Below are 22,719 nucleotides of genomic sequence, written 5' to 3' on the forward strand. Positions count from 1 at the left end.
TATCTACTTTATTCAAAGTTCCTTAGTAGTGGCCTGTTTTCTCTTTCCTTCCTGACCTGCTTTTCCCCATATCACATTCTAAAAATCAGCATTATTTGTTTTGATTGGTTCTCAGAAATTATCTTAGTCTGTGCTGTCCTCCTCCCTCTGGATTTCATGCCCCATTATTTTCTTGGCTTAGTTGTCCTTGTACACTTTGCCTTCTTTCTGCCTTGGTCCCTCCCTGTCATGTGCTCCTGGTAGCCAGGTAGAGCTTTTCTGTGGTGACTGTCAGAAGAAAGTGACTTTTGTTGAAACATGTTTGGTGCAGCTAAAGCAGAGCTGCTAAGATCTATTTTCTGGTTGCACAAGCTCTTATTACACCACCACCAACACCCCCTTCCCCCATCACTCCCCTTGGGAAATTGACTTAATTCTCTATGTAAGCCAAAAGTTAGGGAGAAAATAAGAAGAAGAGTAAACTTAGGGAAATACAGAAATTGGGGACAGAGTAGATAAAAAGATTGAAGTTTGAAGCCACTCGGAATACTGTAGTCTGGCTGAAGCAGGGCCAAGAAGGCAGAAGGCATTAGTATCTCTTCTCCTGGGTTTTAAGCAGCTACAACAGGGGCAAGAACTGTGGCTTGTGTATACAAGGCCAAAGTCTGAAGAAAGTCTGTCACTCCTTTGTCGACTTGGTGTGGAGGTTTCCACAGAGGAAAATATAATGAGATACTACATGCTCCAAAGGTAAGTTTTACATCCATATTTGAGGTAATATATACTTAAAAAAAACAAAAAACAGTAAGACAGTGACAGCTAAGCCCTGAAATTTATGAGAAATTTGAGGATTTATTGTACCTATAAGAAATTGATGGCTTTTTTTTAAGGTAATGAATAAAATCTGGCATTGAATTTCTTGAATTTCTAAACTTTTATCATGCATTCAGAAGTTGAACCATATCTGAGCCCATGTGTGATAGATATTGTAACTTCTTTGAAATCAAGCATTACTGTGCTGTTATTTTTTTAAGGGATTTGCCAGTTTGTGCCAAATTTGCTTACTGTGGTTGGCTGGTTTTTCAAGGATCACATGTCTTTAACTATGTGAGGGAAGGGTATCAGTTCTATGCAGTGTATAATGTCCTGTTTTGTTTTTTTGCTTGTTTGTTTTAAAGATTTATTTTTATTTATTTCTCTCCCCTGCCTCCCCCATTGTCTGCTCTGTGTCCATTTGCTATGTGTTCTTCTGTTTTCGCTTGCATTCTCGGCAGCACTGGGAATCTGTGTCTCTTTTTGTTGCATCATCTTGCTGTGTCAGCTCTCCGTGTGTGTGGTGCCACTCCTGGGCGGGCTGTGCTTTTTTTCACATGGGGCGGTTCTCCTTGCAGGGCTCACTCCTTGCACGTGGCACTCCCCTATGCAGGGAACACCCCTGTGTGGCACAGCACTCCTTGTGCATGGCAGCATTGCATGTGGGCCAGCTCACCACACAGGCCAGGAGACCCTGGGTTGAACCCTGGACCTCCTGTGTGGTAGGTGGATGCTCTATCAGTTGAGCCACATCTGCTTCCCTATAATGTCCTGTTAAAGGTGATTTTGCAGAAAATTTTATTAGAATGTGTCTCTGGGGCCAGGAAAGGTGCAGGCCACTGCTGCAGAGGGTTTGTTGAGGATGCCAAGCTCCCTCACCTTGGAATCATTCTTCTTGCCATTAGAGCTCAGGCTGAGGGAGATGTAAGAACTTCTTGGGCATTCTTCAGGCTTCCTGCACGTCACTGCCTCCCCAGCAGAAACATGGGGTTTTACAGAGCTTGGTTTTCCTGTTTTTTTACTACTTGATTGACATAAAAAACCTGAACGATTTGCTTGATAAACAGTCATTAAAGGTCCTTCCATTATCTTTTTGGGTTTTTGTTTGTTTTTGTAGTCTATAGTTTTTATTTTTATTATTATTTTTAATAACACTTTTTTATTAAAGTTAATAGACACATAGAACGTTACATTAAAAAAACATAAGAGGTTCCCATATAATCCACACCCCACTTCCCTACCCCCATCATTTTTGTAAATTGTATTTTTTTCAAGATTCATACATCACAAAAAAGGTTACATTGTAGAAAACATAGGAGGTTCCTGTATACCACCCATCCCCCCATCCCCCCACCCCACTCCTCCCACACCAACAACCACCCCCATATAGTTTTTATTTTGAACGAAATTACCTGAAAATTAAACTGGATCTGGGCAAAAACAAAAAAAATTCCACTGAATTGGCAAAATTTGTCTTTAGGACTATCATTGTTTCCTTTTCCTTTCCACTGCCTCATTTGCCATTTTGGGGGAAACCACACAGCACTTGTCCTAACAGTCAAATAAGTAAAAAGCAACTGAGATTTTATGTATATAAAGAAAAAGAGAGAAAGATTTTCTAGAACTGAAAGGGACCTTACTGATCATCTACACACAAGAATATTTGTCTATTGGTCTGTATGTATGTATGTTTGTATGTATACATATAATGTATATATATAATGTGTGTAAGAACAGAATTTTATCAGGAATCTAATTTTATTTTATTTTATTTTTAAAAAAAGATTTATTTATTTATTTATTTCTCTCCCCTTCCCCTCCCACCCCGGTTATCTGTTCTCTGTGTCTATTTGATGCGTCTTCTTTGTACGCAGCACGGGAATCTGTGTTTCTTTTTGTTGTGTCATCTTGTGTCAGTTCTCCGTGTGTGCAGCGCCATTCTTAGGCAGGCTGCATTTTCTTTCACGCTGGGCAGCTCTCCTTACAGGGCACACTCCTTGCACATGGGGCATCCCTACGCGCGGGACACCCCTGCGTGGCATGGCACTCCTTGCCCGCATCAGCACTGCACGTGGGCCAACTCCACATGGGTCAGGAAGGCCCAGGGTTTGAATCGCAGACCTCCCATGTGGAAGATGGACGTCCTAACCACTGGGCCAAGTCCACCGCCTATTATTATTTTTTAAAAGATTTATTTATTTTATTTCTCCCCCCCACCAGTTGCCTGTTCTCTGTGTCTATTTGCTGTGTGTTGTTCTTTGTCTGCTTCTGTTGTCAGCGGCACGGGAATCTGTGTTTCTTTTTGTTGTATCATCTTGCTGTGTCAACTCTCCATGTGGGCGGCGCCATTCATGGGCAGGCTGAACTTTCTTTCACCCTGGGCGGCTCTCCTTAAGGAGCGCACTCCTTGCACGTGGGGCTCCCCTACGCGGGGACACCCTTGTGCGGCAGGGCACTCTTTGCGCATGGCCAGCTCCACATGGGTCAAGGAGGCCCGGGATTTGAACCACGGACCTCCCATGTGGTAGATGGATGCCCTAACTACTGGGCCAAGTCCGCTTCCCTAATTTTATTATTATTATTATTATTTTTACAAACAGTTTTGCCTTTTTTTTAAAAGATTTTTTATTTCTCTCCTTGTCCTCCCGTCCCCCCGTCCCCCCAGTCGTCTGCTCTCTGTGTGCATTTGCTGTGTGTTCTTCTGTGACTGCTTCTATCCTTATCAGCGCACCAGGAATCTGTTTCTTTTTGTTGCATCATCTTGTGTCAGCTCTCTGTGCATGCGGCTCCATTCTTGGGCAGGCTGTACTTTCTTTCGTGCTCGGCAGCTCTCTTTATGGGGCTCACTCCTTGTGCGTGGGGCTCCCCTACGTGGGGGACACTCCTGCGTGGCATGGCACTTCTTGTGCCCATCAGCACTTTGCATGGGCCAGCTCCACACAGGTCAAGGAGGCCCGGGGTTTGAACCGCAGACCTCCCATGTGGTTGGCGGACACCTTATCCATTGGGCCAAGTTCGCTTCCCAGGAATCTAATTTTAAAAGTCAAATAAGAAAATAAAAGCAATTTACCTGGTTCTTACTCCTCAGTCTTACTCCTCAAATCATTTAGTTGCTCTGTTCTTTATATTTCACAATAATAAGTTTATCTGATATTTCTTAATTCTCAATTTTAGGTGTTAGCCATTGGCTTCCCTCTGTGGAAAATGAGGATTTAGCTCTTTTATACAGTCTACATGTCACCTACACATGATTTCCTATCCCGTCTCCCCATCCTTTTAATGGTTACTTCACAATTTTTGGTTAAATCCATATTCATTATTTACTTTTTTGTGTCTGTGTAAATATTCATAGCTAAGCTAGGTACTGTTCTAGAAATATATTTCCTTTTGTGAATTTTTTTTTTTAAGGAGGTACCAGGGATTGAATTTAGGACCTTGTACATGGGAAGCAGGCACTCAGCCACTTGAACTACATCTGCTCCCTAATGAAAGCTGGTTTTTTCATTTGTTTGTTTTTAGGAGGTACCAGGAATTGAACCCATGTCCTCATATGGGAAGCAGGCGTTCACCCACTTGAGCTATATCCACTCCCCTGTGAATTTTTTTCCATCTAAAAATTTTGTCTTTCTTTGCTTCCTTATCTGCGCATTAAGCAATTTATCTTCAAACTCTGACAGAACTTTGAAGCTCAATGGTTAAATACAAAGGTGATCTGTCCAGTTTGTTTTCAAGGAGATATCTCTCTGAGAGCTATCTGTCTTCCACCAGTTTGAACTGGCTGCACAAAGTCATCTAGGGAATTCCTTTCACTTCTGTGTTTGATCCTGTTTTGCATCCCTTATCTTTCTTTTTCTTGCTTTACTTCTTCCTTTTGGAAGACCACGTTCTCTAATAGCATCCAGGGGTAGATGGGAGGTGACTGTTTTGAGACCTATTCTATCCTTACAGGTGATCTTGTTTTCACACGTTGTCTCACTTCTGCCCTCAGCTGTGCTCTGAAACATAACCACCTCCCTCATGCTACCCCCACAGCTCCAGTCTATTCAGAGCAGGGTTCTTAACCTTTTTTGTTCCATGGACTCCTTTTCCAGTCATGTGAAAACTATGAACCCCTTACTAAGTCCACATTATACTGTGTATTATTTAATAAATATACCACATCCACACTAACATGTTCCCGCAAGAATAATGTTTTTTTTGAATTATCTCTTGGCCTAATACCACAATTTTGTTGGCAGTTTTATCTGCTGTAGATTCTTCTCCTATTCTGGGCAGCCAGTGTAGCCCAGTGTCCTGTGGATATCATGTATTTTTCATTCTTTTCCTTTTATTTTTGTTGGGTTTTGAGATGGAGAGAGAAAAATATTTATGTTTAGTCTACCATGTTTAACTACAAATTTTCCCTTTTTTTAAACTTGTCCATAAATTACCTTTTTTGGCCTTAACTTCCTGCTTTCTCTTGAGGGGATTTTATATGTCCTCTCTCCTATTCAGAAAGTTCCAAGGAAATCAGTCTGTTTTTCCTAGGGTGCTTTGAGAATTTCCTAAAAGCATGATGTTAAACACTGAAAAACTATCAGTGGGGTAGAGTTTAACTGCTTAATGCTTTTATAATAATATGTGTAGTGTTTGCCCCTCATTGTTCTATTTGTTAGCAAGTTAAAACTATCTGCACAGAAAAGATTATACAAATTTGCATGATACTATGCTATTAGGGACTTTATAAATGTTTTGTATACCCTTTTATAAAAATGCCTATCATCCCTTAGACTACTTGGTAAATGTCAAATTTTCCTTCCAAGTAATTCAACTTTGCTTATTAGTTGCATAAGCACATTTCTTATTGAATTCATGAAACTCTAAGTTCTACATAGCTTTTAAAAAATTACTTACATAGGAAAACAATCAAATGGACATTCCCGTATTTTCAAATTTTTGTAATGTTTCTCCTAAGGGATAATAACTTTACTCTTGCCCTGTCCCTTCCTGGATCCTGAATTTTATCTTTACATTTTCATAATGTTAAGATATGTCTATTTAGTATATCCCCTTTGAGATCAATATAATCCTATCAGTTACTTCATCCGTTCTTTCTCTGCTTGAGGGAACTGGGATTTGTAATAGTGTGGTGGGCATATACTTGGGATTTCAATGATCATTAGAAGGCATGTCAGTAAAGATAGAAGTAATTTGTTCTCAAAAACTATCTGAAGAAAAACTCCTGGCTTAATTCTTTACATGGATATGCAATGGGATAATAATAATACACTGTGACTATATTCAGTGCAGTTTTAATTAAAGAGACTGTATTGTAGAGTGATCAAGTTCCAGGGGCTTTAGAATCAGTCTGAATTCAGATCTTGACTTTGTCCCCTTTAGCTGTGTGTATGGTCATTAGTCAATTACATAGTCTCTCTGAGCTTCATTTTCCTCATTTGTAAAATGAGGCCCAGACATTATAACATTAATGTGAGAGTTAAAATTGCCACTGCATGTAAAGAGCTTTACGCAATATGTGTCCCACACTAAGTACTCAGAAATGGTGATTGTTAGTTATTTTTATGTAGTTAACAATAATTGATAATAGCAATAATGATTCAGAAATATTTGAACTGTTTGTATATGTGCCATCTACTCTTTGGTGCTGGAGATAATAGCATTAAATAATTGTCTTTGCCCTCAAGGAACACACTGATTATTAAGGGAAGATGGGCATATGAATTCGTAAATAATAGTACAGTTCAATTAGTAGGAAAGATGTATGTCCAAGTTCTGATGTAGGAAGAGGAAGCTCAGTAATCTCCTTAGGGGTTTGAAGCTGGAAGGATTGTTGTCAGGAAGAGCCCCCTGGGAGAAGTGGCAGTTTAGTTGCATTTTGAAGGATGTCATGGAGTAGTACTGGCAGACAAGGAGGGAAAAGATGTTTTTGACAGAACAACAAGTGCAAAGGCTGAGAGGATGACAACAGTATGGTATGTTTCAGAAACCATAAGCATAAAGTACAATGCAAAAACATTTAGTCATCTTTCACCTTATAGGACGAACAGAACTTACCTCTAAATTCTAGTTCAGCTTCTGTGGGTTTTTGTATTGCTCATTCATATTTTCTGTTTCCTTTTAACATCTTTCTGCTTCACTACTCTATTCCTGCAGCTTTCAGCTTACCTTATATACAAAGGAAGTGAATTTAATTCCATTTAAGGAGTTACTTTGTGACTCTGTTAACATTTACTTTTCTTTAAATCTTAGGCACTTGCTATACTTAACAGAGAACAGGTAGGTGGGTAGGTAGGTAGGTAGGTATGTGAGGCAAAATGTAATACACTTTTAAGTTCCTGTTACTGAAAAAGCCAAGTTTTGATAGGTTAGAATTGCATCTCCTCCCTTATCCTCTTATATTTCTGCTGGAGAGCACATAGTAGTGGTTAGGTATCCAAATGTATATAGGGTTAAAGAAAAAATGGGAGGTCCCAAAATATATCCTAGTTTGTATTCTGATTGACATTTCATCCTCAGATTTTGAAATATCTGTGGAGTATGAAAGAGAGATACCCAAAGGTTAGTTCTTTTTCCCTTTCCATATCATTAGTAACAGTTTTTTAAAAGTCAGCTTTATTGGGAAGTGGACTTGGCCCAATGGATAGGGCGTCCGCTTACCACATGGGAGGTCTGCGGTTCAAACCCCGGGCCCTCTTGACCTGTATGGAGCTGGCCCATGAACAGTGCTGATGTGCGCAAGGAGTGCCGTGCCACACAGGGGTGTCCCCCGTGTAGGGGAACCCCACGCTCAAGGAGTGCGCCCAGTAAGGAGAGCTGCCCAGCACAAAAGAAAGTGCAGCCTGCCCAAGAATGGTGCCACACACACAGAGAGCTGACACAAGATGACGCAGCAAAAAGAAATACAGATTCCCGTGTCGCTGACAACAACAGAAGCGGACAAAGAAAAACACACAGCAAATAGACACACAGAACAGACAACTGGGGTGGGGGAGAGATAAATAAATAAATCTTTAAAAAAAAATAACTGAAAGTATAAACAATTAAAAACTAAAAGGAAAACAGTTGACTGAAAACATACATTTCTCAATTAGATGTACTGGATACATAAAAAATTTTTTTAATCATACAAATATTATACAATGTATTTGGTTTAATAATAATGCAGTAACACAGTATTGTTCCTTTTGTGTCTGTCTTGCTTTGCTCAACATAATATCCTCCAGGTTCATCCATGTTGCCAAATGCTTTGTGACTTTATTTCTTACAGTTGCATAATATTCCATTGTATAAATACACCAGTTTGTTCATCCATTCATCTGTTGATGGACACCTGGGTTGTTTTCAAGTTTTGGCAATTGTGAATAATACCTCTTTGAACATCAGTGTGCAGATGTCTGTTCATGTCACTGCTTTCAGTTCTTCTGGATATGTGCCCAGTGGTGGTATTACAGAGTCACATGGCAAGTCTTATATTCAACTTCTTTAGGAACTGCCAAACAGTCCTCCACAGTGGTTGTACCATTTTGCATTCCCACCAACAGTGAATAAGTGTTCCTTTATTCCTGTCTCTCCACATCCCTCTCCAACTCTTGTAGTTGCCTCTCTTTTTAGTAGTGGCCATTCTTATAGGTGTGAAATGTTATCTCATTGTAGTTTTTTTAAAAAAAAGATTTATTTATTTACTTATTTCTCTTTCCTTTCCCCCCGCCCCGGTTGTCTGTTCTCTGTGTCTATTTGCTGTGTCTTCTTCTTTGTCCGCAACACGGTGATCTCTGTTTCTTTTTGTTGCATCATCTTGTAGTGTCAGCTCTCTCTGTGTGTGGCGCCATTCCTGGGCAGGCTGCACTTTCTGTTGCACTGGGCGACTCTCCTTATTGGACGCACTCCTTGCTCGTGGGGCTCCTCTATGCGGGGGACACCCCTGCGTGGCACGGCACTCCTTGCACACATCAGCACTGTGCGTGGGCCAGCTCCACACGGGTCAAGGAGGCCCAGGGTTTGAACTGTGGACCTCCCATGTGGTAGGCGGACGCCCTGACCACTGGGCCAAGTCTGCTTCCCTCATTGTAGTTTTGAATTACATTCTCCTAATCATTAGTGATGTCGACCATTTCTTCATGTGTTTTTTTTTTGCCATTTGTATTTCTTCTTTGGACAAATGTCTGTTCAAGTCTTTTGCCCATTTTTAAATTGGATTGTTTGTCTTTTTATTGTTGAATTGTAACATCTCTTTATATATCCTGGCTATTAAAAAAATCCTTATCAGACATGTAATTTCCAAATAATTTGTCCTGTTGAGTTGGCTGCCTTTTCACCCTTTTGACAAAATCCTGTGAAGTGCAAAAGTGTTTAATTTTGAGGTCTCATTTATCTTTTTTAAAAAAGATTTATTTATTTGTTTGTTTATTTTTTCCCTTCCCCGACTCCCACCCCGCTGTTTATGCTGTCTGTGTTGTCTTCTTTTCTCTCCTGTAAGATTCACCAGGATTCCATCCTGGAGGCCCCTGATGTGTGATGTGGAGAGAGGTTCCCTGGCAATTGCACCACCTCAGTTCCTGGTTTCTGCTCTGCTTCACCTTAACTCTCCCCTTGACTCTGTCTTGATGCGTCATCTTGCTGAGTGATTCACTTGTGCAGGCACTGGCTCACCTGTGGGCACTCACACGGTCACTGGCTAACCATGCAGGCACTTGCGGTCACCACGATGGGACTTACGTGGAGACTGGTTCAAGATGTGGGCATGCTTTCGCTTCTTCTTTTTCATCAGGAGGGCCCTGGGATTGAACCCAGGTCCTCCCATATGGTAGGCAGAAGCTTTATCACTTGAGCCACATCTGTTTCCCCCAGTAATCTGTTTTTTTCTTTCGTTGCATGTGCTTTGGGTGTAAGGTCCAAGAAACCACCATGTATTACAAGGTCTTGAAGATGTTTCCCTATATTTTCTTCTAGTAGTTTTATGGTTCTGGCTTTTATATTTAGGTCTTTGATACATTTTGAGTTGATTCTTACATAGGGAGTGAGGTAGGGGTCCTCTTTCATTCTTTTACTTACAGATATCCAGTTGTCCCAGCGCCATTTGTTGAAGAGACTGTTTTGTCCCGTTAACGTTAACTTGGTAGGCTCGTCAAAAAACAGCTGTATAGGTGAGGGTTTATTTCTGGATTCTCTATTTGATTCCACTGATCTCTGTGTCTATCTAGGCCAGTACCATGCTATTTTGACTACTGTAGATTTTTAATATGTTTCAGGGTCAGGCAGTAAAATTCCTCCCATGTCACTGTTCTTTTTTAGAATGCTTTTGGTTATTCAGGTGCACTTTCCCTTCCAAATGAATTGGATAATTGCCTTTTCTAATACCGTAAAGTCACCTGTTGAGATTTTGATTGGTATTGCATTGAACCTATAAATCAGTTTGGGTAAGATTGATATCTTCATGATATTTTTTCTTCCAATCCATGAACACAGACTGTCTTTCCATTTGTTTAGGTCTTTTAAAATTTCTTTTAGCATTGTTTTGTACTTTTCTGCATATAGGTCCTGTACTTCTTTGGTAAATTAATTCCTAAGTATTTGAGTCTTTTTGTTGCTATTGAAAATGGAATTTTCCCCTGATTTCCTCCTCAGGTTGTTCAGTACTAGTATACAAAAACATCACTGATTTTTGTGTGTTGATCTTGTATCCCACCACTTTGCTGAACTCATTTATTAGTTTGAGTAGTTTTGTCATGGATACTTCAGAATTTTATAAGTACAGGATTATGTCATCTGCAAACAGTGAGTGTTTTACTTACTCTTTTCCTATTTGGATGACTTTTTTTTTCCTTCTCTAATTGCCCTAGCTAGAACTTCTAGATCATTATTGAATAACAGTGATGACAGTGGGCATGCTTTTCTTGTTTCTGATCTTAGAGCGAAAGCTTTCAACCTTTCCCCTTTGAGTACAATGTTGGCTATGAGTTTTTTAAATATGCCTTTTATCATATTGAGGGATTTTTCCTCTATTCCTATCTTTTGAAGTGTTTTTATCAAAAAAGGATGCTAGAGTTTGTCGATTGCCTTTTCTATCGATTGAGATTGTGATTTTTTTCCTTTAATTTGTTAATGTGGTGTATTACATTGATTTTCTTATGTCGAACCCGCCTTGCATACTAGGAAGAAAGCCCACTTGGTTATGATGTGTAAGTCTTTTGATATGCTGTTGGATTCGATTTGCAAGTATTTTGTTGAGAATTTTTGCATCTATGTCCATTAGAGAGATTGGTCTGTTATTTTCTTTTCTTGTAGTATCTTTATCTGGTTTTGGTATTAGGGTGATGTTGGCTTCATAAAATGTGTTGGGAAATTTTCCCTCCTCTTCAATTTTTTTGGAATAGTTTAAACAATTTGGTGTTAATTCTTTTTGAAATGTTTGGTTGAATTCACCTGTGAAGCCATTGGTCCTGGACTTTTCTTTGCTGGGAGATTTTTTATGGCGGATTCAATCTCTTTAAATGTGATTGGTTTGTTAAGTTCTTGTATTTCTTGTAGCATCAGTGTAGGTTGGTTGTGCATTTCTAGGAATTTTTTCATTTCATCTAGGTTCTCTAGTTTCTTGGCATACAGTTTCTCATAATATCCTCTTATGATTCTTTTTATTTCCGTGGGCTCAGTTGTAACTTCCCCCCGTTTTTTCTGATTGTATTTATTTGCATTGTCTCTCTTTTTTTCTTTGGTAGTCTAGCTTGGGGTTTGTCAATTTTCTTTTTCCTCCCAAAGAACTAGCTTTTGATTTTGTCGATTTTCCCTATTGTTGTTTTTTCTTTCTTCTCAATTTCATTTATTTTAGCTCTAATCTTCATTATTGTTTTCCTTCTGCTTGTTTTGGGAGTGATTTGCTGTTCTTTTTCTAGTTTCTGTAGTTATTCAGTTAAATCTTAGAGTTTAGCTCTTTCTTGTTTTTTAATATAGGCATTTAGGGCTATAAATTACCCTCTCAAGACTGCCTTCGCTGTATCCCGTAAGTGTTTTTTTTTTAAAGATTTATTTTTTATTTTTATTTATTTCTCCCCCCCCCCCCCCCCGTTGTCTGCTCTCTGTGTCCATTCTCTGTGTGTTCTTCTGTGACCACTTCTATCCTTATCAGTGGCACTGTGAATCTGTTTCTTTTTGTTGCATCATCTTGTGTCAGTTCTCCGTGTGTGCGGTGCCATTCTTGGACAGGCTGAACTTCCTTTCACGCTCAGTGGCTTTCCTTACAGGGCGCACTACTTGCGTGTGGGGCTCCCCTACATGGGGGACACCCCTGCGTGGCAGGGCACTCCTTGCACGCATCAGCACTGCGCATGGGCCAGCTCCACACGGGTCAAGGAGGCCAGGGGTTTGAACTGCGGACTTCCCATGTGGTAGGCGGACACCCTATCCATTGGGCCAAGTCCGCTTCCGTGTATCCCATAAGTTTTGATAAGTTGTGTCCTCATTTTCATTTGTCTCAATATATTTACTAATTTCACTTGCAATTTCTTCTTTGACCCACTGATTATTTAGGAGTGTCTTGTTCAGCCTCCACACATTTGCAAATTTACTTTTATCCTGTCTATTATTGATTGCTGGTTTCATTCCATTATGATGTGAGAAGATGCTTTGTATAATTTCAATCTTTTTATATTTATTGAGTGCTGCATTGTGCCCTGTCATGTGGTTTATCCTGGAGGAAGATCCGTGGGCACTTGAGAAGAAAGTATAACCTGCTGAGTTGGTATACAACTTTCTGTATATGTCTGCTAAGTCTAACTCATTTATCATATTGTTCAAGTTCTCTGTTTCCTTATTGATCTTCTGTCTAGTTGTTCTATCTAATGATGAGTAGGATGTTGAAATCTCCAATGAATATTGTAGAGATGTCTATTTCTACCTTCTGTTTTGCCAAAGTTTGTATCATGTATTTTGAGGTGCCCTGGTCAGGTGCATAGGTATTTATGACTATTATATATTCTTAGTGGATTGCCCTTTTTATTAATATATAATGACTTTCTGTGTCTCTTATAACTTTTTTTGCATTTATAATCTGTTTTGTTTGATATTAATATAGCTATCCCTGCTCTTTCCTGGTTACTATTAGCATGGAGTATCTTTTTCCAATCTTTTGCTTTCAGCTAAGTTGTAACCCTGGGTCTAAAGTGAGTTTCTTGTAAGCAGCTGTAGCAGTTTGACATCGTTATGAATTCTAAAAATACTGGATTATGTTTGTAGTCTGGTCTGTACCTGGGCATAATTGAGGTATGCTTAGGGCTTTGATTGGGCCACATCATTAGGGTGTCGATTTCACGCCCCTTGGTGGATGGGGACTCACAGATAAAAGGCATGGTAAAGGACAGAGTAATTGTAAGATGCATTCCTATTTCACAGATTTTAAAATGTAAAAAAAAAATGGGACATCTTAAATCAATAAAATATAGTATATTATGCTGCCTTGTAGAGAATTTTTATTTCAGAGTTGAGTTGTTGATTTTGAGATGCCTGTTGGATACCTAGGTAAAACATTAAGTAGGCAGTTAAAAGTGTAGATTTAGAGCTCATAAGAAAGGTAAAAGCTAGAGATACTGGGGTGAAAGTCAAATGCATGTCAGAATTGTGATCCAGATACAGTCTTACTAATGTTTTTTTTAATATTCTTTCTAAGTCTCTTCTTATATCACTTCATTTCATTCTATCCTTTGCCCTTATCTGTGATGGCATCTTGGTACCATGATGTTGTCTTATGAACACTTATTTTTTTCTTAAATGCCTATAAGCAAGGATCATTTTCTTCTTTTCCTTGTATTTGAAAAGTATATGGTCTGCAGTCTTCACAAAGGTATAGCTGGGTATTCTATTGTAAGTATGGTAATGAAGAACAGGACTCCAGTGGCAGTAGATGGTATGAAGAAATCCTATCTATGGACTTTGATGGTTTCTCTATTTTTATAGGTCCAGTATGTCTGGCTTGCACTTAGTAAAGCAAGGTCGAGATCGAAAGAAAGTAGACTCACAACGGGATTTTACTGTGGCTTCTCCAGCAGAATTTGTTACTCGTTTTGGCGGAAATAAAGTGATTGAGAAGGTAAGTTGGAACTTACTAAATTATTTTGTCAAGAATACATGATATTTAATGCCTTTTTATCTAGATTTGTTTAAAATTGTTATTTGGATTTTTTTGAGACTTTCTTTATGTGAAATTATCCTTTTTGCCTCTCTAGCGTCCTATTTGTTTAATCTCACTGTTTTCAGTACTATGTATTTACCACTGATAATTTAGATATAATTAATTAGGATGTAACAGTGCTCTTTAAGTTCTTTTTGAAAGATCTTCTGGCTTTACCTGGTTGGGCAGCATTGACTTAAGGTAGTATGAGGAATGAATGAATTATTAGCTTTGCGGGGGGGGGGGGGGGTTGGGGGGCGATGGAAAGATACTTTGTGTCACAGCATTGTGTTTAGAACTAAGGGAGTAAAGTATTTTACGTCAGAAGGCTTAAACAACAAACAGATTCCCCTGCTGCTGACAACAACAGAAGGCTTAAACAGTCTAATATATTGTAACTACTGACTCTTACCAGGTATTTGAGATGTTTACAGGGAATATGCCCTGTGAAATACTTAGAGATTTCAGGTATTTTAAAATGTTATGAGGGAAGTGGATGTGGCTCAACAGATAGAGTGTCCGCCTACCATGTAGGAGGTCCAAGGGTTCAATACCCAGGGTCTCCTGGCTCATGTGGTGAGCTGGCCCACGTGCAGTGCTGCTGTGGGCAAGGAGTGCTGGTCCATGCAGGGATGCCCCCACATAAGGTGCCCCCCCCATGCAAGGAGTGGCCCCTGTGCAAGGAGAGCTGCCCCGCACAAAGCCACAGCCTGCCCAGGAGTGTTGCCATACACACAGAGAGCTGACACAACAAAAAAAAAAGAGACACAGCTCCCCATTGCAACCTGATGAGGATATAAGCGGACACAGAAGAACACACAGCAAATGGACACAGAGAGCAGACAATGGTGGGGGGGGGGGAGAAATAAATAAATAAATCTTAAAAAAAATGTTATGAGTAATTCTGTGTCACTTTTATCTAAACCCAGTCAGAGCTGAGACGATGACTTACTTGGCTGAAATAGCTTGCAGTGATTAAAAGATTAAAGGATAGGAAACACTATTCCCATTCCTAAAAGTATTTCTTCAGCACTGTCCTGTTAGTTTTCCAGTGAAGACAGTTTGTGTCTCCTAGCCTGTGTTATCCTCAGGGGCATGATTATAAGACAGGCAAGGAAATAAAATGTTTGTTTACAGAGAAGTCTCAGGATGCTTTGAGGCTTCTACTATTTTTCTTATGGCCATTTTTTCTGAGGCAGTCTTTACAATTCTAGGGTATTGTGGTCCAACATTTTGGAGAGAAATGCTGATTTGTGCCAACATTCTTTTACATGTTCAGGGCCATGTGCTTTGTTTTTTTTTTAAGATTTATTTATTTATTTATTTCTCTCCCCTCCCCTCCCACCCCAGTTGTCTGTTCTCTGTCTATTAGCTGCATCTTCTTTATCTGCTTCTGTTGTTGTCAGCAGCACGGGAATCTGTGTCTCTTTTTGTTGCATCATCTTGTTGTGTCAGCTCTCCATGTGGGCCGTGCCATTCATGGGCAGGCTGCACTTTCTTTCACGCTGGGCAGCTCTCCTTATGGGGCGCACTCCTTGCGCGTGGGGCTCCCCTACGCAGGGGACACCCTTCGTGGCATGGCACTACTTGCGCACATCAGCACTGCTCATGGGCCAGCTCCACACGGATCAAGGAGGCCCGGGGTTTGAACCGCGGACCTCCCATATGGTAGACGGACGCCCTAACCACTGGGCCAAGTCTGCTTTCTGTGCCTTGTTTTAATACAACAGAGAATAAATAGTACATAACACTATACTCATTGGTTTTCCCCATTCCTTACTTGGTAATATATCATATCTGCACAATTTGCCTTCTTCTGTTTCCTAGCAATAAGTATGATGGAATAATTCACAAGCTCACAGGATTTGAGTAATTGCCATCTTTTCTCTTTAAGAAATGAAGTTAGGAGAAGGGACAAGGTGGTGGCAAAGTAAGGAACTCTGAGAGTCAACTCATCCTACAATACAGATAGTAATCAGCCAGAGCTATCTAAATTACTTGCTTGGGGGGCCCAGGAGACCAGAAGAACATCCTACAATATCCTTGGAATAATGGGAGGGGGAGACTGCCCATCTACAGTGAAGATTCATGAGTAGAGCACTCCATGTTGTGGAGGCCAGTGCCCATCCCCTGCTAGCAGGACAAGATACCTCAGGAGCTATTCCTGCCTCGAATGGGAAGCTACATTTCTGAAAAATGGGGAGGACGAGATGGAGTGGCACTGACGTAAGCTACTGATACAGTTAATATGACTGGCTAAAGTACAGTGCTAAGTACAGCTAAAGTTTGAACCTGTCCAAGTCAAAAAGTTGCTGGTAGCCTCTTTCCCTCTGCCCCAAGCACAAGGGAAAGCAGAGCTGGTTGAAAAATCACAGTGATTTTAGAGACCTGCTTCTTTTCACCCAGGTTGGATTGCTGCCCTAGCCTGGACTCCAGGCCCATCTCCAATAGGGAGAAAGCTGGGGGTACCAGTACCAGCCTCTCTGGGCAACTGTAGTCACTTTTGGCCCACACAGACTTCATTGTTGAATACCTATGTGGCCCCATCCCTGTCCCTGAGGGTTAGAAGAAGGGAGAGTGCATCCTTAGCCTCTGGGCAACTGCAGTAGCTTTAGGCCTGCTAAAGATTGTTGGGCACACCAGTAGCTACATCCCCAATTCTGATAGAATAGAAGAGGAAGTGGTGTTTTGTCAGCCCCCTCGGGCAACTGCAGGTGCTTTCAGCCTGCATGGACTAGATTGTTAGGCACACCAGTGTCTCCATTTTACCTGACAGGGCAGGAGGAGAGGCTGTTCTCCCTCAGCCTCTCTGAGCAACTGTAGCCACTTTCAGCCTACACAGACAAGATTGTTTAACATAGCTGTGGCTGCATCCCCACCCCTGGCAGAGGAAGTGGGGGTTAGTGCTTTGTCAGTCTGTTGGGGCAACTGTGGTTAGATTTGGCCCACATGACTTAGTTTACTGCCCATACCTGCAGCTCCATTCCTGCTTCAGTCAGGGGAAGAAGGGGAATGGAGCTTCATCAGTCTGTCTGGAATACTGCTGTCTTGGCTGCATGGTTTGGATTACTGCATATGGCCGCAGTTCCATCACTACCTATGACAGTGGATACAGGTGGTAGAAGCTTCGTTGGTTCCTGGGAGAAAGCAAGTCGCTTCAGCCTCCACGGCTTACATTACCAAATGTACCCTCAGCTCCTACTCTGCCACCAGCCAGGGAGAAAGGACAAGAAACAAATGAAAAAGAGCTGATAAAATTCAGATCAGCTAAACACAAGCCACTATGAAGTTCCAAAATAAGTTGAACCAAGTATCAAAGAGGGACTGTAGCACAAAGTCAACCAAATATAATGATCTAGATTAAAGAGAGAAATGGAGCCCAGAATAAATACATCAAGTAAATCAAATGCCAAGATACCAACAAAAAATTACAAGCCATACCAAGAAAAAAGAAGGTGTGGCCCAGTCAAAGGAACAAACTAAGCCTCCAGATAACATAAAGAAGTTGAGACAATAATCACATATGTTCAAACAACTTTCCTTAATAAATTAAATAAGATGGTTAAAGACATTAAGGGTGTTAAGAAGACACTAGGAAGTGGCTGTGGCTCAAGCAATTGAGCTCCCATCTACCATATGGAGGACCCAGGTTTGATCCCCAGGACCTCCTGGTAAAAAAATATTTTAAAAAAGGCATCTCAGACCTGCACAGAGAGGTGCAGGCCCCTGCACGGTGCAGAGAGGTGCACCAAAATGATGATGACGCAACCAGATTAAAAAAGAAGATGACACTAGGTGAGCACAAAGAAGAATTTGAAAGCATATAGCAAATTTAGTGGAAATGAAAAGCACAATAAATGAAATAAAAAATACACTGGAGGCATATTACAGATTTGAAGAGGCAGAAGAAAGGAACAGTGAATTGGAAGACAGGGCTTCTGAAAACAAACACAAAGGAACAGATAAAAGAATGTAAAAATTAAACAGGGTCTCAGGAAACTAAATGACAGCAGTAGATGTGCAAAGGTACATTTCATGGGTGTCCAGAAGAAGAAAATGGAAAAGGGGCAAAAGGAATATTTGGAGAAATAATGGTAGAAAATTTCCTAGTTCTATTGAAAAAACATGGATAACTGTGTCCAAGAAGCACAACATACTCCCATCTGAAAAAATCTGAATAGACGTACTCTGAGACATACTAATCAGAATATCAAATGCCAAAGATAAAGAGAGCAGCAAGAAGAAAAGCAATTAATCACAGACAAGGGATGGCTGAAAAGATTAAGCACTGATTTCTCATCAGAAACCATGGAAAAGGCAGTAGTATGAGAAATTTAAGATACTGTAAGGAAAAACTGACAGCCAAGAATCTTATATTCAGGAAGATTGTCTTTCAAAAATGAGCGTGAGTTTAGAATATTCACAGATAAACAGAAACTGAGGGACTTTGTAAGCAAGAGATTGGCTTTACAGGAAATATTAAAGGGAGGGCTCCACAGCCTGAAAAGGAAAGACAGGAGAGAGACTTGGAAGAAAGTCTAGAAATAAAGATTGTATCAGTAAATGTAACTGAAATGTCAAAAGAGTGGTGAAAATAAAATGACTTAAGACCTAGGGTCAAAATGGGTGGAATAAGAACTGCCCTTACAGTAGTAACATTGAATGTTCATGGATAAATTCTTCAATCAAAAGACACAGACTGGCAGAATATATGCTGTCTGCTATATACAGTCATCTACATGCTGTCTACTAGAGACTCATGCTAGACTCAAAGATACAAATAGATTGAAAGTGAAAGGCTGGAAAAAGATAGTCCACTTGTGCAGTAAAAAAAAAAAATCTGGAATAGCTACACTTATATCAAATAAAATAGAATTTAAAAGCAAATCTGTAGTAGACAAGGAAGGACATTATATAAATAAAAGGGATAATTCACCAGGAAGAAATAATCATAAATACTGTATATGCACCTTACTAGGATGCCCTAGATTACATGAGGCAAACACTGGCAAAACTGAAGGGAGAGGGAAATGGATGTGGCTCAAGAAGTTGGCGCCCACCTACCACATGGGAGGTCCCATGTTCGGTTCCCATTGCCTCCTAAAGAAGATGTGCAAGACAGTGAGCTGATGTGATGGGCTGGCTCAGCGAGCTGACACAACAAGGTGACACAGCAAAGAGCCACAAGGAGGAATACACAATGAGAGACACAACAAGTACCGAGTGGGGGTAGCTTAAGTGATTAAGTACCTCCCTCCCACATGCAAGTTCCCAGGTTTGGTTCCTGGTGACTCCTAAAAAAGAAGACACGCATACAACAAACACACAGAGAGCAGGCAGCGAGTGCAAAGTGTGAGTGGGAGTGGTAAATAAATAAAATCTTTAAAACTAATAATAGTTGGAACCTTTAATATACTACTTTGTCATTGGATAGAACCTCTGGGTAGAGGATCAATAAAGAAACAGAGAACTTGAATATGATAAATTAACTAAACCTGATAGCCATTTGTAGAACATTCTACCCAAAACAGCAGGATATACATTCTTTCAAGTACTTATGGATCTTTCTCCAGGATAAAACATATGTTGGGTCACAAAACATCTCAAGAAATTTCAAAAGATCAAGATTATACAAAGCACATTTTCTAATTGTAATGAAATGGAGGTGGAAATCAACAACAGGAAAAGAGAAGATTCACAAATATATGAAGATTAAACAATATACTCTTTAATAAAATCAGTGACTCAAGAAATTACAAGAGAAAGCAGTATCATGAGAGATGAATGAACACAAGCATACAATATATCAAAACCTATGAGATGCAGCAAAGGCAGTGCTGAGAGGGAAATTTATAGCCCTTAGTTTTAGGTACTAAGAATAAAAAGCTAAAACCAAAGACCTAACTACACAGCTGGAGAAACTAGGAAAAGAAAAGCATATTATTCCCAATTCAAGCAGAAGAATGAAATAATAGATCAGGGCAAAAATAGATGATATTGAGAACAAAAAAAGAATAGAGAATTAACAAAACCAAAAGTTGGTTATAGGGAAGCCAACTTGGCTCAACGGATAGACTGTCCCCCTACCACATGGGAGGTCCATGGTTCAAACCCTGGCACACGTGCAGTGCTGATGCACGCAAGGAGTGCCGTGCCATGCATGGGTGTCCCCCGCATAGGTAGGCCCCATGCGCAAGGAGTGCACCCTGTAAGATGAGCTGCCCAGCGCGAAAGAAAGTTCAGCCTGCCCAGGAGGGGTGCTGCACACACAGAGAGCTGACACAGCAAGATGACGCAACAACAACAACAAAAAGAGACACAGATTCCTGGTGCTGCTGATGAGAATACAAGTGGACACAGAAGAACTCACAGTGAATGGACACAGAGAGCAGACAAAAGGGGGAAAGGGAAGAGAAATTTAAAAAAAATAGATCTTTAAAAAAAAAATCTAATCCAACAACACATTAAAAGAATTATGCATTATAATCAAGTGGTTTTTATCCCAGGCATGCTAGGTTGGTCCAACACAAGAAAATCAATGACTGAAATAAATCACATGAATAAATTAAAGAAGAAAAATCACATAATCATCTCAATTGATGCACAAAGGGCATTTGACAAAATCCAGAATCCTTTCTTGAAGAAAAAAAAAATTCCAAAAGATAAGAATTGAAGGAAACTTTTTCAATGTGATAAAGGACATCTGTGGAAAACACACAGCTAACATTGTACACAATGGTGAAAGACTGAAAGCTTCACCATTGAGATCAGCAACAAGACAAGGATGCCCCATGTCAGCACTGTTGTTCAACATAGTGCTAGAGGTTCTAGCTAAAGAATAAAAGGTGTCCAAATTGAAAGGAAGGAGTAAGACTTCCACTCTTTGCAGATTATATGATCTTATACCTAGAAAGTCCTGAAAAATCTACAACAAAGCTACTAGAGGTAATAAACGAGTTCAACAGAGTGACAGGGTACAAGATTAATATGTAAAAATCAGTAGTGTTTCTATACACTAGTAATAAGCAATGTGATAAGAAAAACAGGAGAAAATTTCTATTTACAATAACAACTAAAAGAATCAAATATTTACGATAAACTTAACCAAGGACATATAGGACCTGTATTTAAAAAACCTACAATGCATTGCTAAAGGAAATCAAAGAAGACCTAAATAAAGGGGGAAACGTTCTGTGTTCATGGATTGGAAGACTAAATATCATTAATATTAATTCTACCCAAATTGATATACAGATTCCGTGCAATCCTGATAAAAATCCTAACAGCCTACTTTGCAGAAATGGAAAAGCCAATTATCAAATTTATTTAGAAGGATAAGGGGCCCCAAATAGCCAGAAACATCTTAAGATGGAAGAATGAGGTTGGAGTACTCTCTCTTCCAGACTTTAAATCATATTACCTAGCTACAGGGGTAAAAACAACAAGGTAAAAACCAAAAATTGATATATATTAATAAAAAAACAAATTGATATGTATTAATAAAGCATATAATTCACCCAAAGTATACAATTACTGGTATTTGGTGTAATCTTGTAGTTGTGCATTCATCACTTCAGTCATCATTAGACCATTTTCATTATTTCAACAGCAACAACAATAATAATAAACAGAAAGACAGACAAAGAAACAAAGAAAATTCTGTACCTCTCAATCTCTCTATGCTGCTTCCCCTGCTGTACATAGCTGCTATATGTGGCTATTTTGCTTGCTTGCTTATTTATTTATTTATTTTACTAAAAGTCATTGATTCTACAATCTGGATATTTATTTATTTATTATACTAAAAGCCATTGATTCTACAATTTGGATAGATTGTATGGTATGTGAATATATCACAAGTGGTTTTTTGACAAGGCTGTCAAGCCCACCCAGCTGGCTCAGAATAGTCTCTTCAACGAATGGTTATGGGAGAACCAATTACCCATAGCTAAAAGAAAGTAAGAAGACCCCTGCCTTATACCTTAAACAAAAATTAACTCAAATGGATTAAATACCTAAATATAAAAGCTAGAACCATAAAACTCCTGGAAGAAAATGTAGGGAAACATCTTCAAGATCTGGTGATAGGTGGTAGTTTATTAAACATTACACCCAGAGCATGAGCAACAAAAGAAAAAATGTATACATGGGACCTCCTCAAACTTAAACATTTTTGTGCTTCAAAGGATTTTGTCAGGAACGTGAAAAGGCAGCCTACTCATGGGAGAAAATATTTGGAAACCACATATATGTAAGGGTTTGATTTCCATGCTATATAAAGAGATCATAAAACTCAACAATAAAAGAGCAAACAATCCAATTAAAAATGGGCAAAAGACTTAAATGGACATTTCTCCAAGAGGAAATACAAATAGTGAAAAAGCACAAGAAAAAATGTTCAGTATCGCTAGCTATTAGGGAATTGCAAATCAAAACTACAACGAAATATCATCTTACACCTTATAGAATAGCCGTTATTTAAAAAGGGAAGCAGATTTGGCTCAACTGATAGAGCGTCCGCCTACCATATAGGAGTCCCAGAGTTCACACCCAGGGCCTCCTGACCCATGTAATGAGCTGGCCCACACGCAGTGCTGATGTGCGCAAGGAGTGCCTTGCCATGCAGGGGTGTCCCCTGTGTAGGGGAGCCCCAAGTGCAAGTAGAGCTGCCCCACATGGAAAAAGCACAGCCTGCCCAGGAGTGGCACCACACACATGGAGAACTGATGCAGCAAGATGATGCAACAAAAAGAAACACAGATCCCCAG

General features: G+C 39.8%; 1 protein-coding gene across 4 annotated transcripts in view; it reads left to right on the forward strand.

Moving 5' to 3' along the window:
- The window catches only part of ACACA (acetyl-CoA carboxylase alpha), a 413,948-nt gene that overhangs the window by 166,153 nt on the left and 225,076 nt on the right, over positions 1-22,719 (forward strand). For all 4 annotated transcript variants that reach the window (XM_071210521.1, XM_023584057.3, XM_004476381.4 and 1 more), the window contains one exon: positions 13,738-13,870. In XM_071210521.1, the coding sequence (XP_071066622.1) occupies positions 13,738-13,870 (133 nt within the window). The remainder of the gene's footprint in view (positions 1-13,737; positions 13,871-22,719) is intronic.

The sequence above is a fragment of the Dasypus novemcinctus genome, chromosome 21, assembly GCF_030445035.2.
Source record: "Dasypus novemcinctus isolate mDasNov1 chromosome 21, mDasNov1.1.hap2, whole genome shotgun sequence".
NCBI classification, from domain to species: Eukaryota; Metazoa; Chordata; class Mammalia; order Cingulata; family Dasypodidae; genus Dasypus; species Dasypus novemcinctus.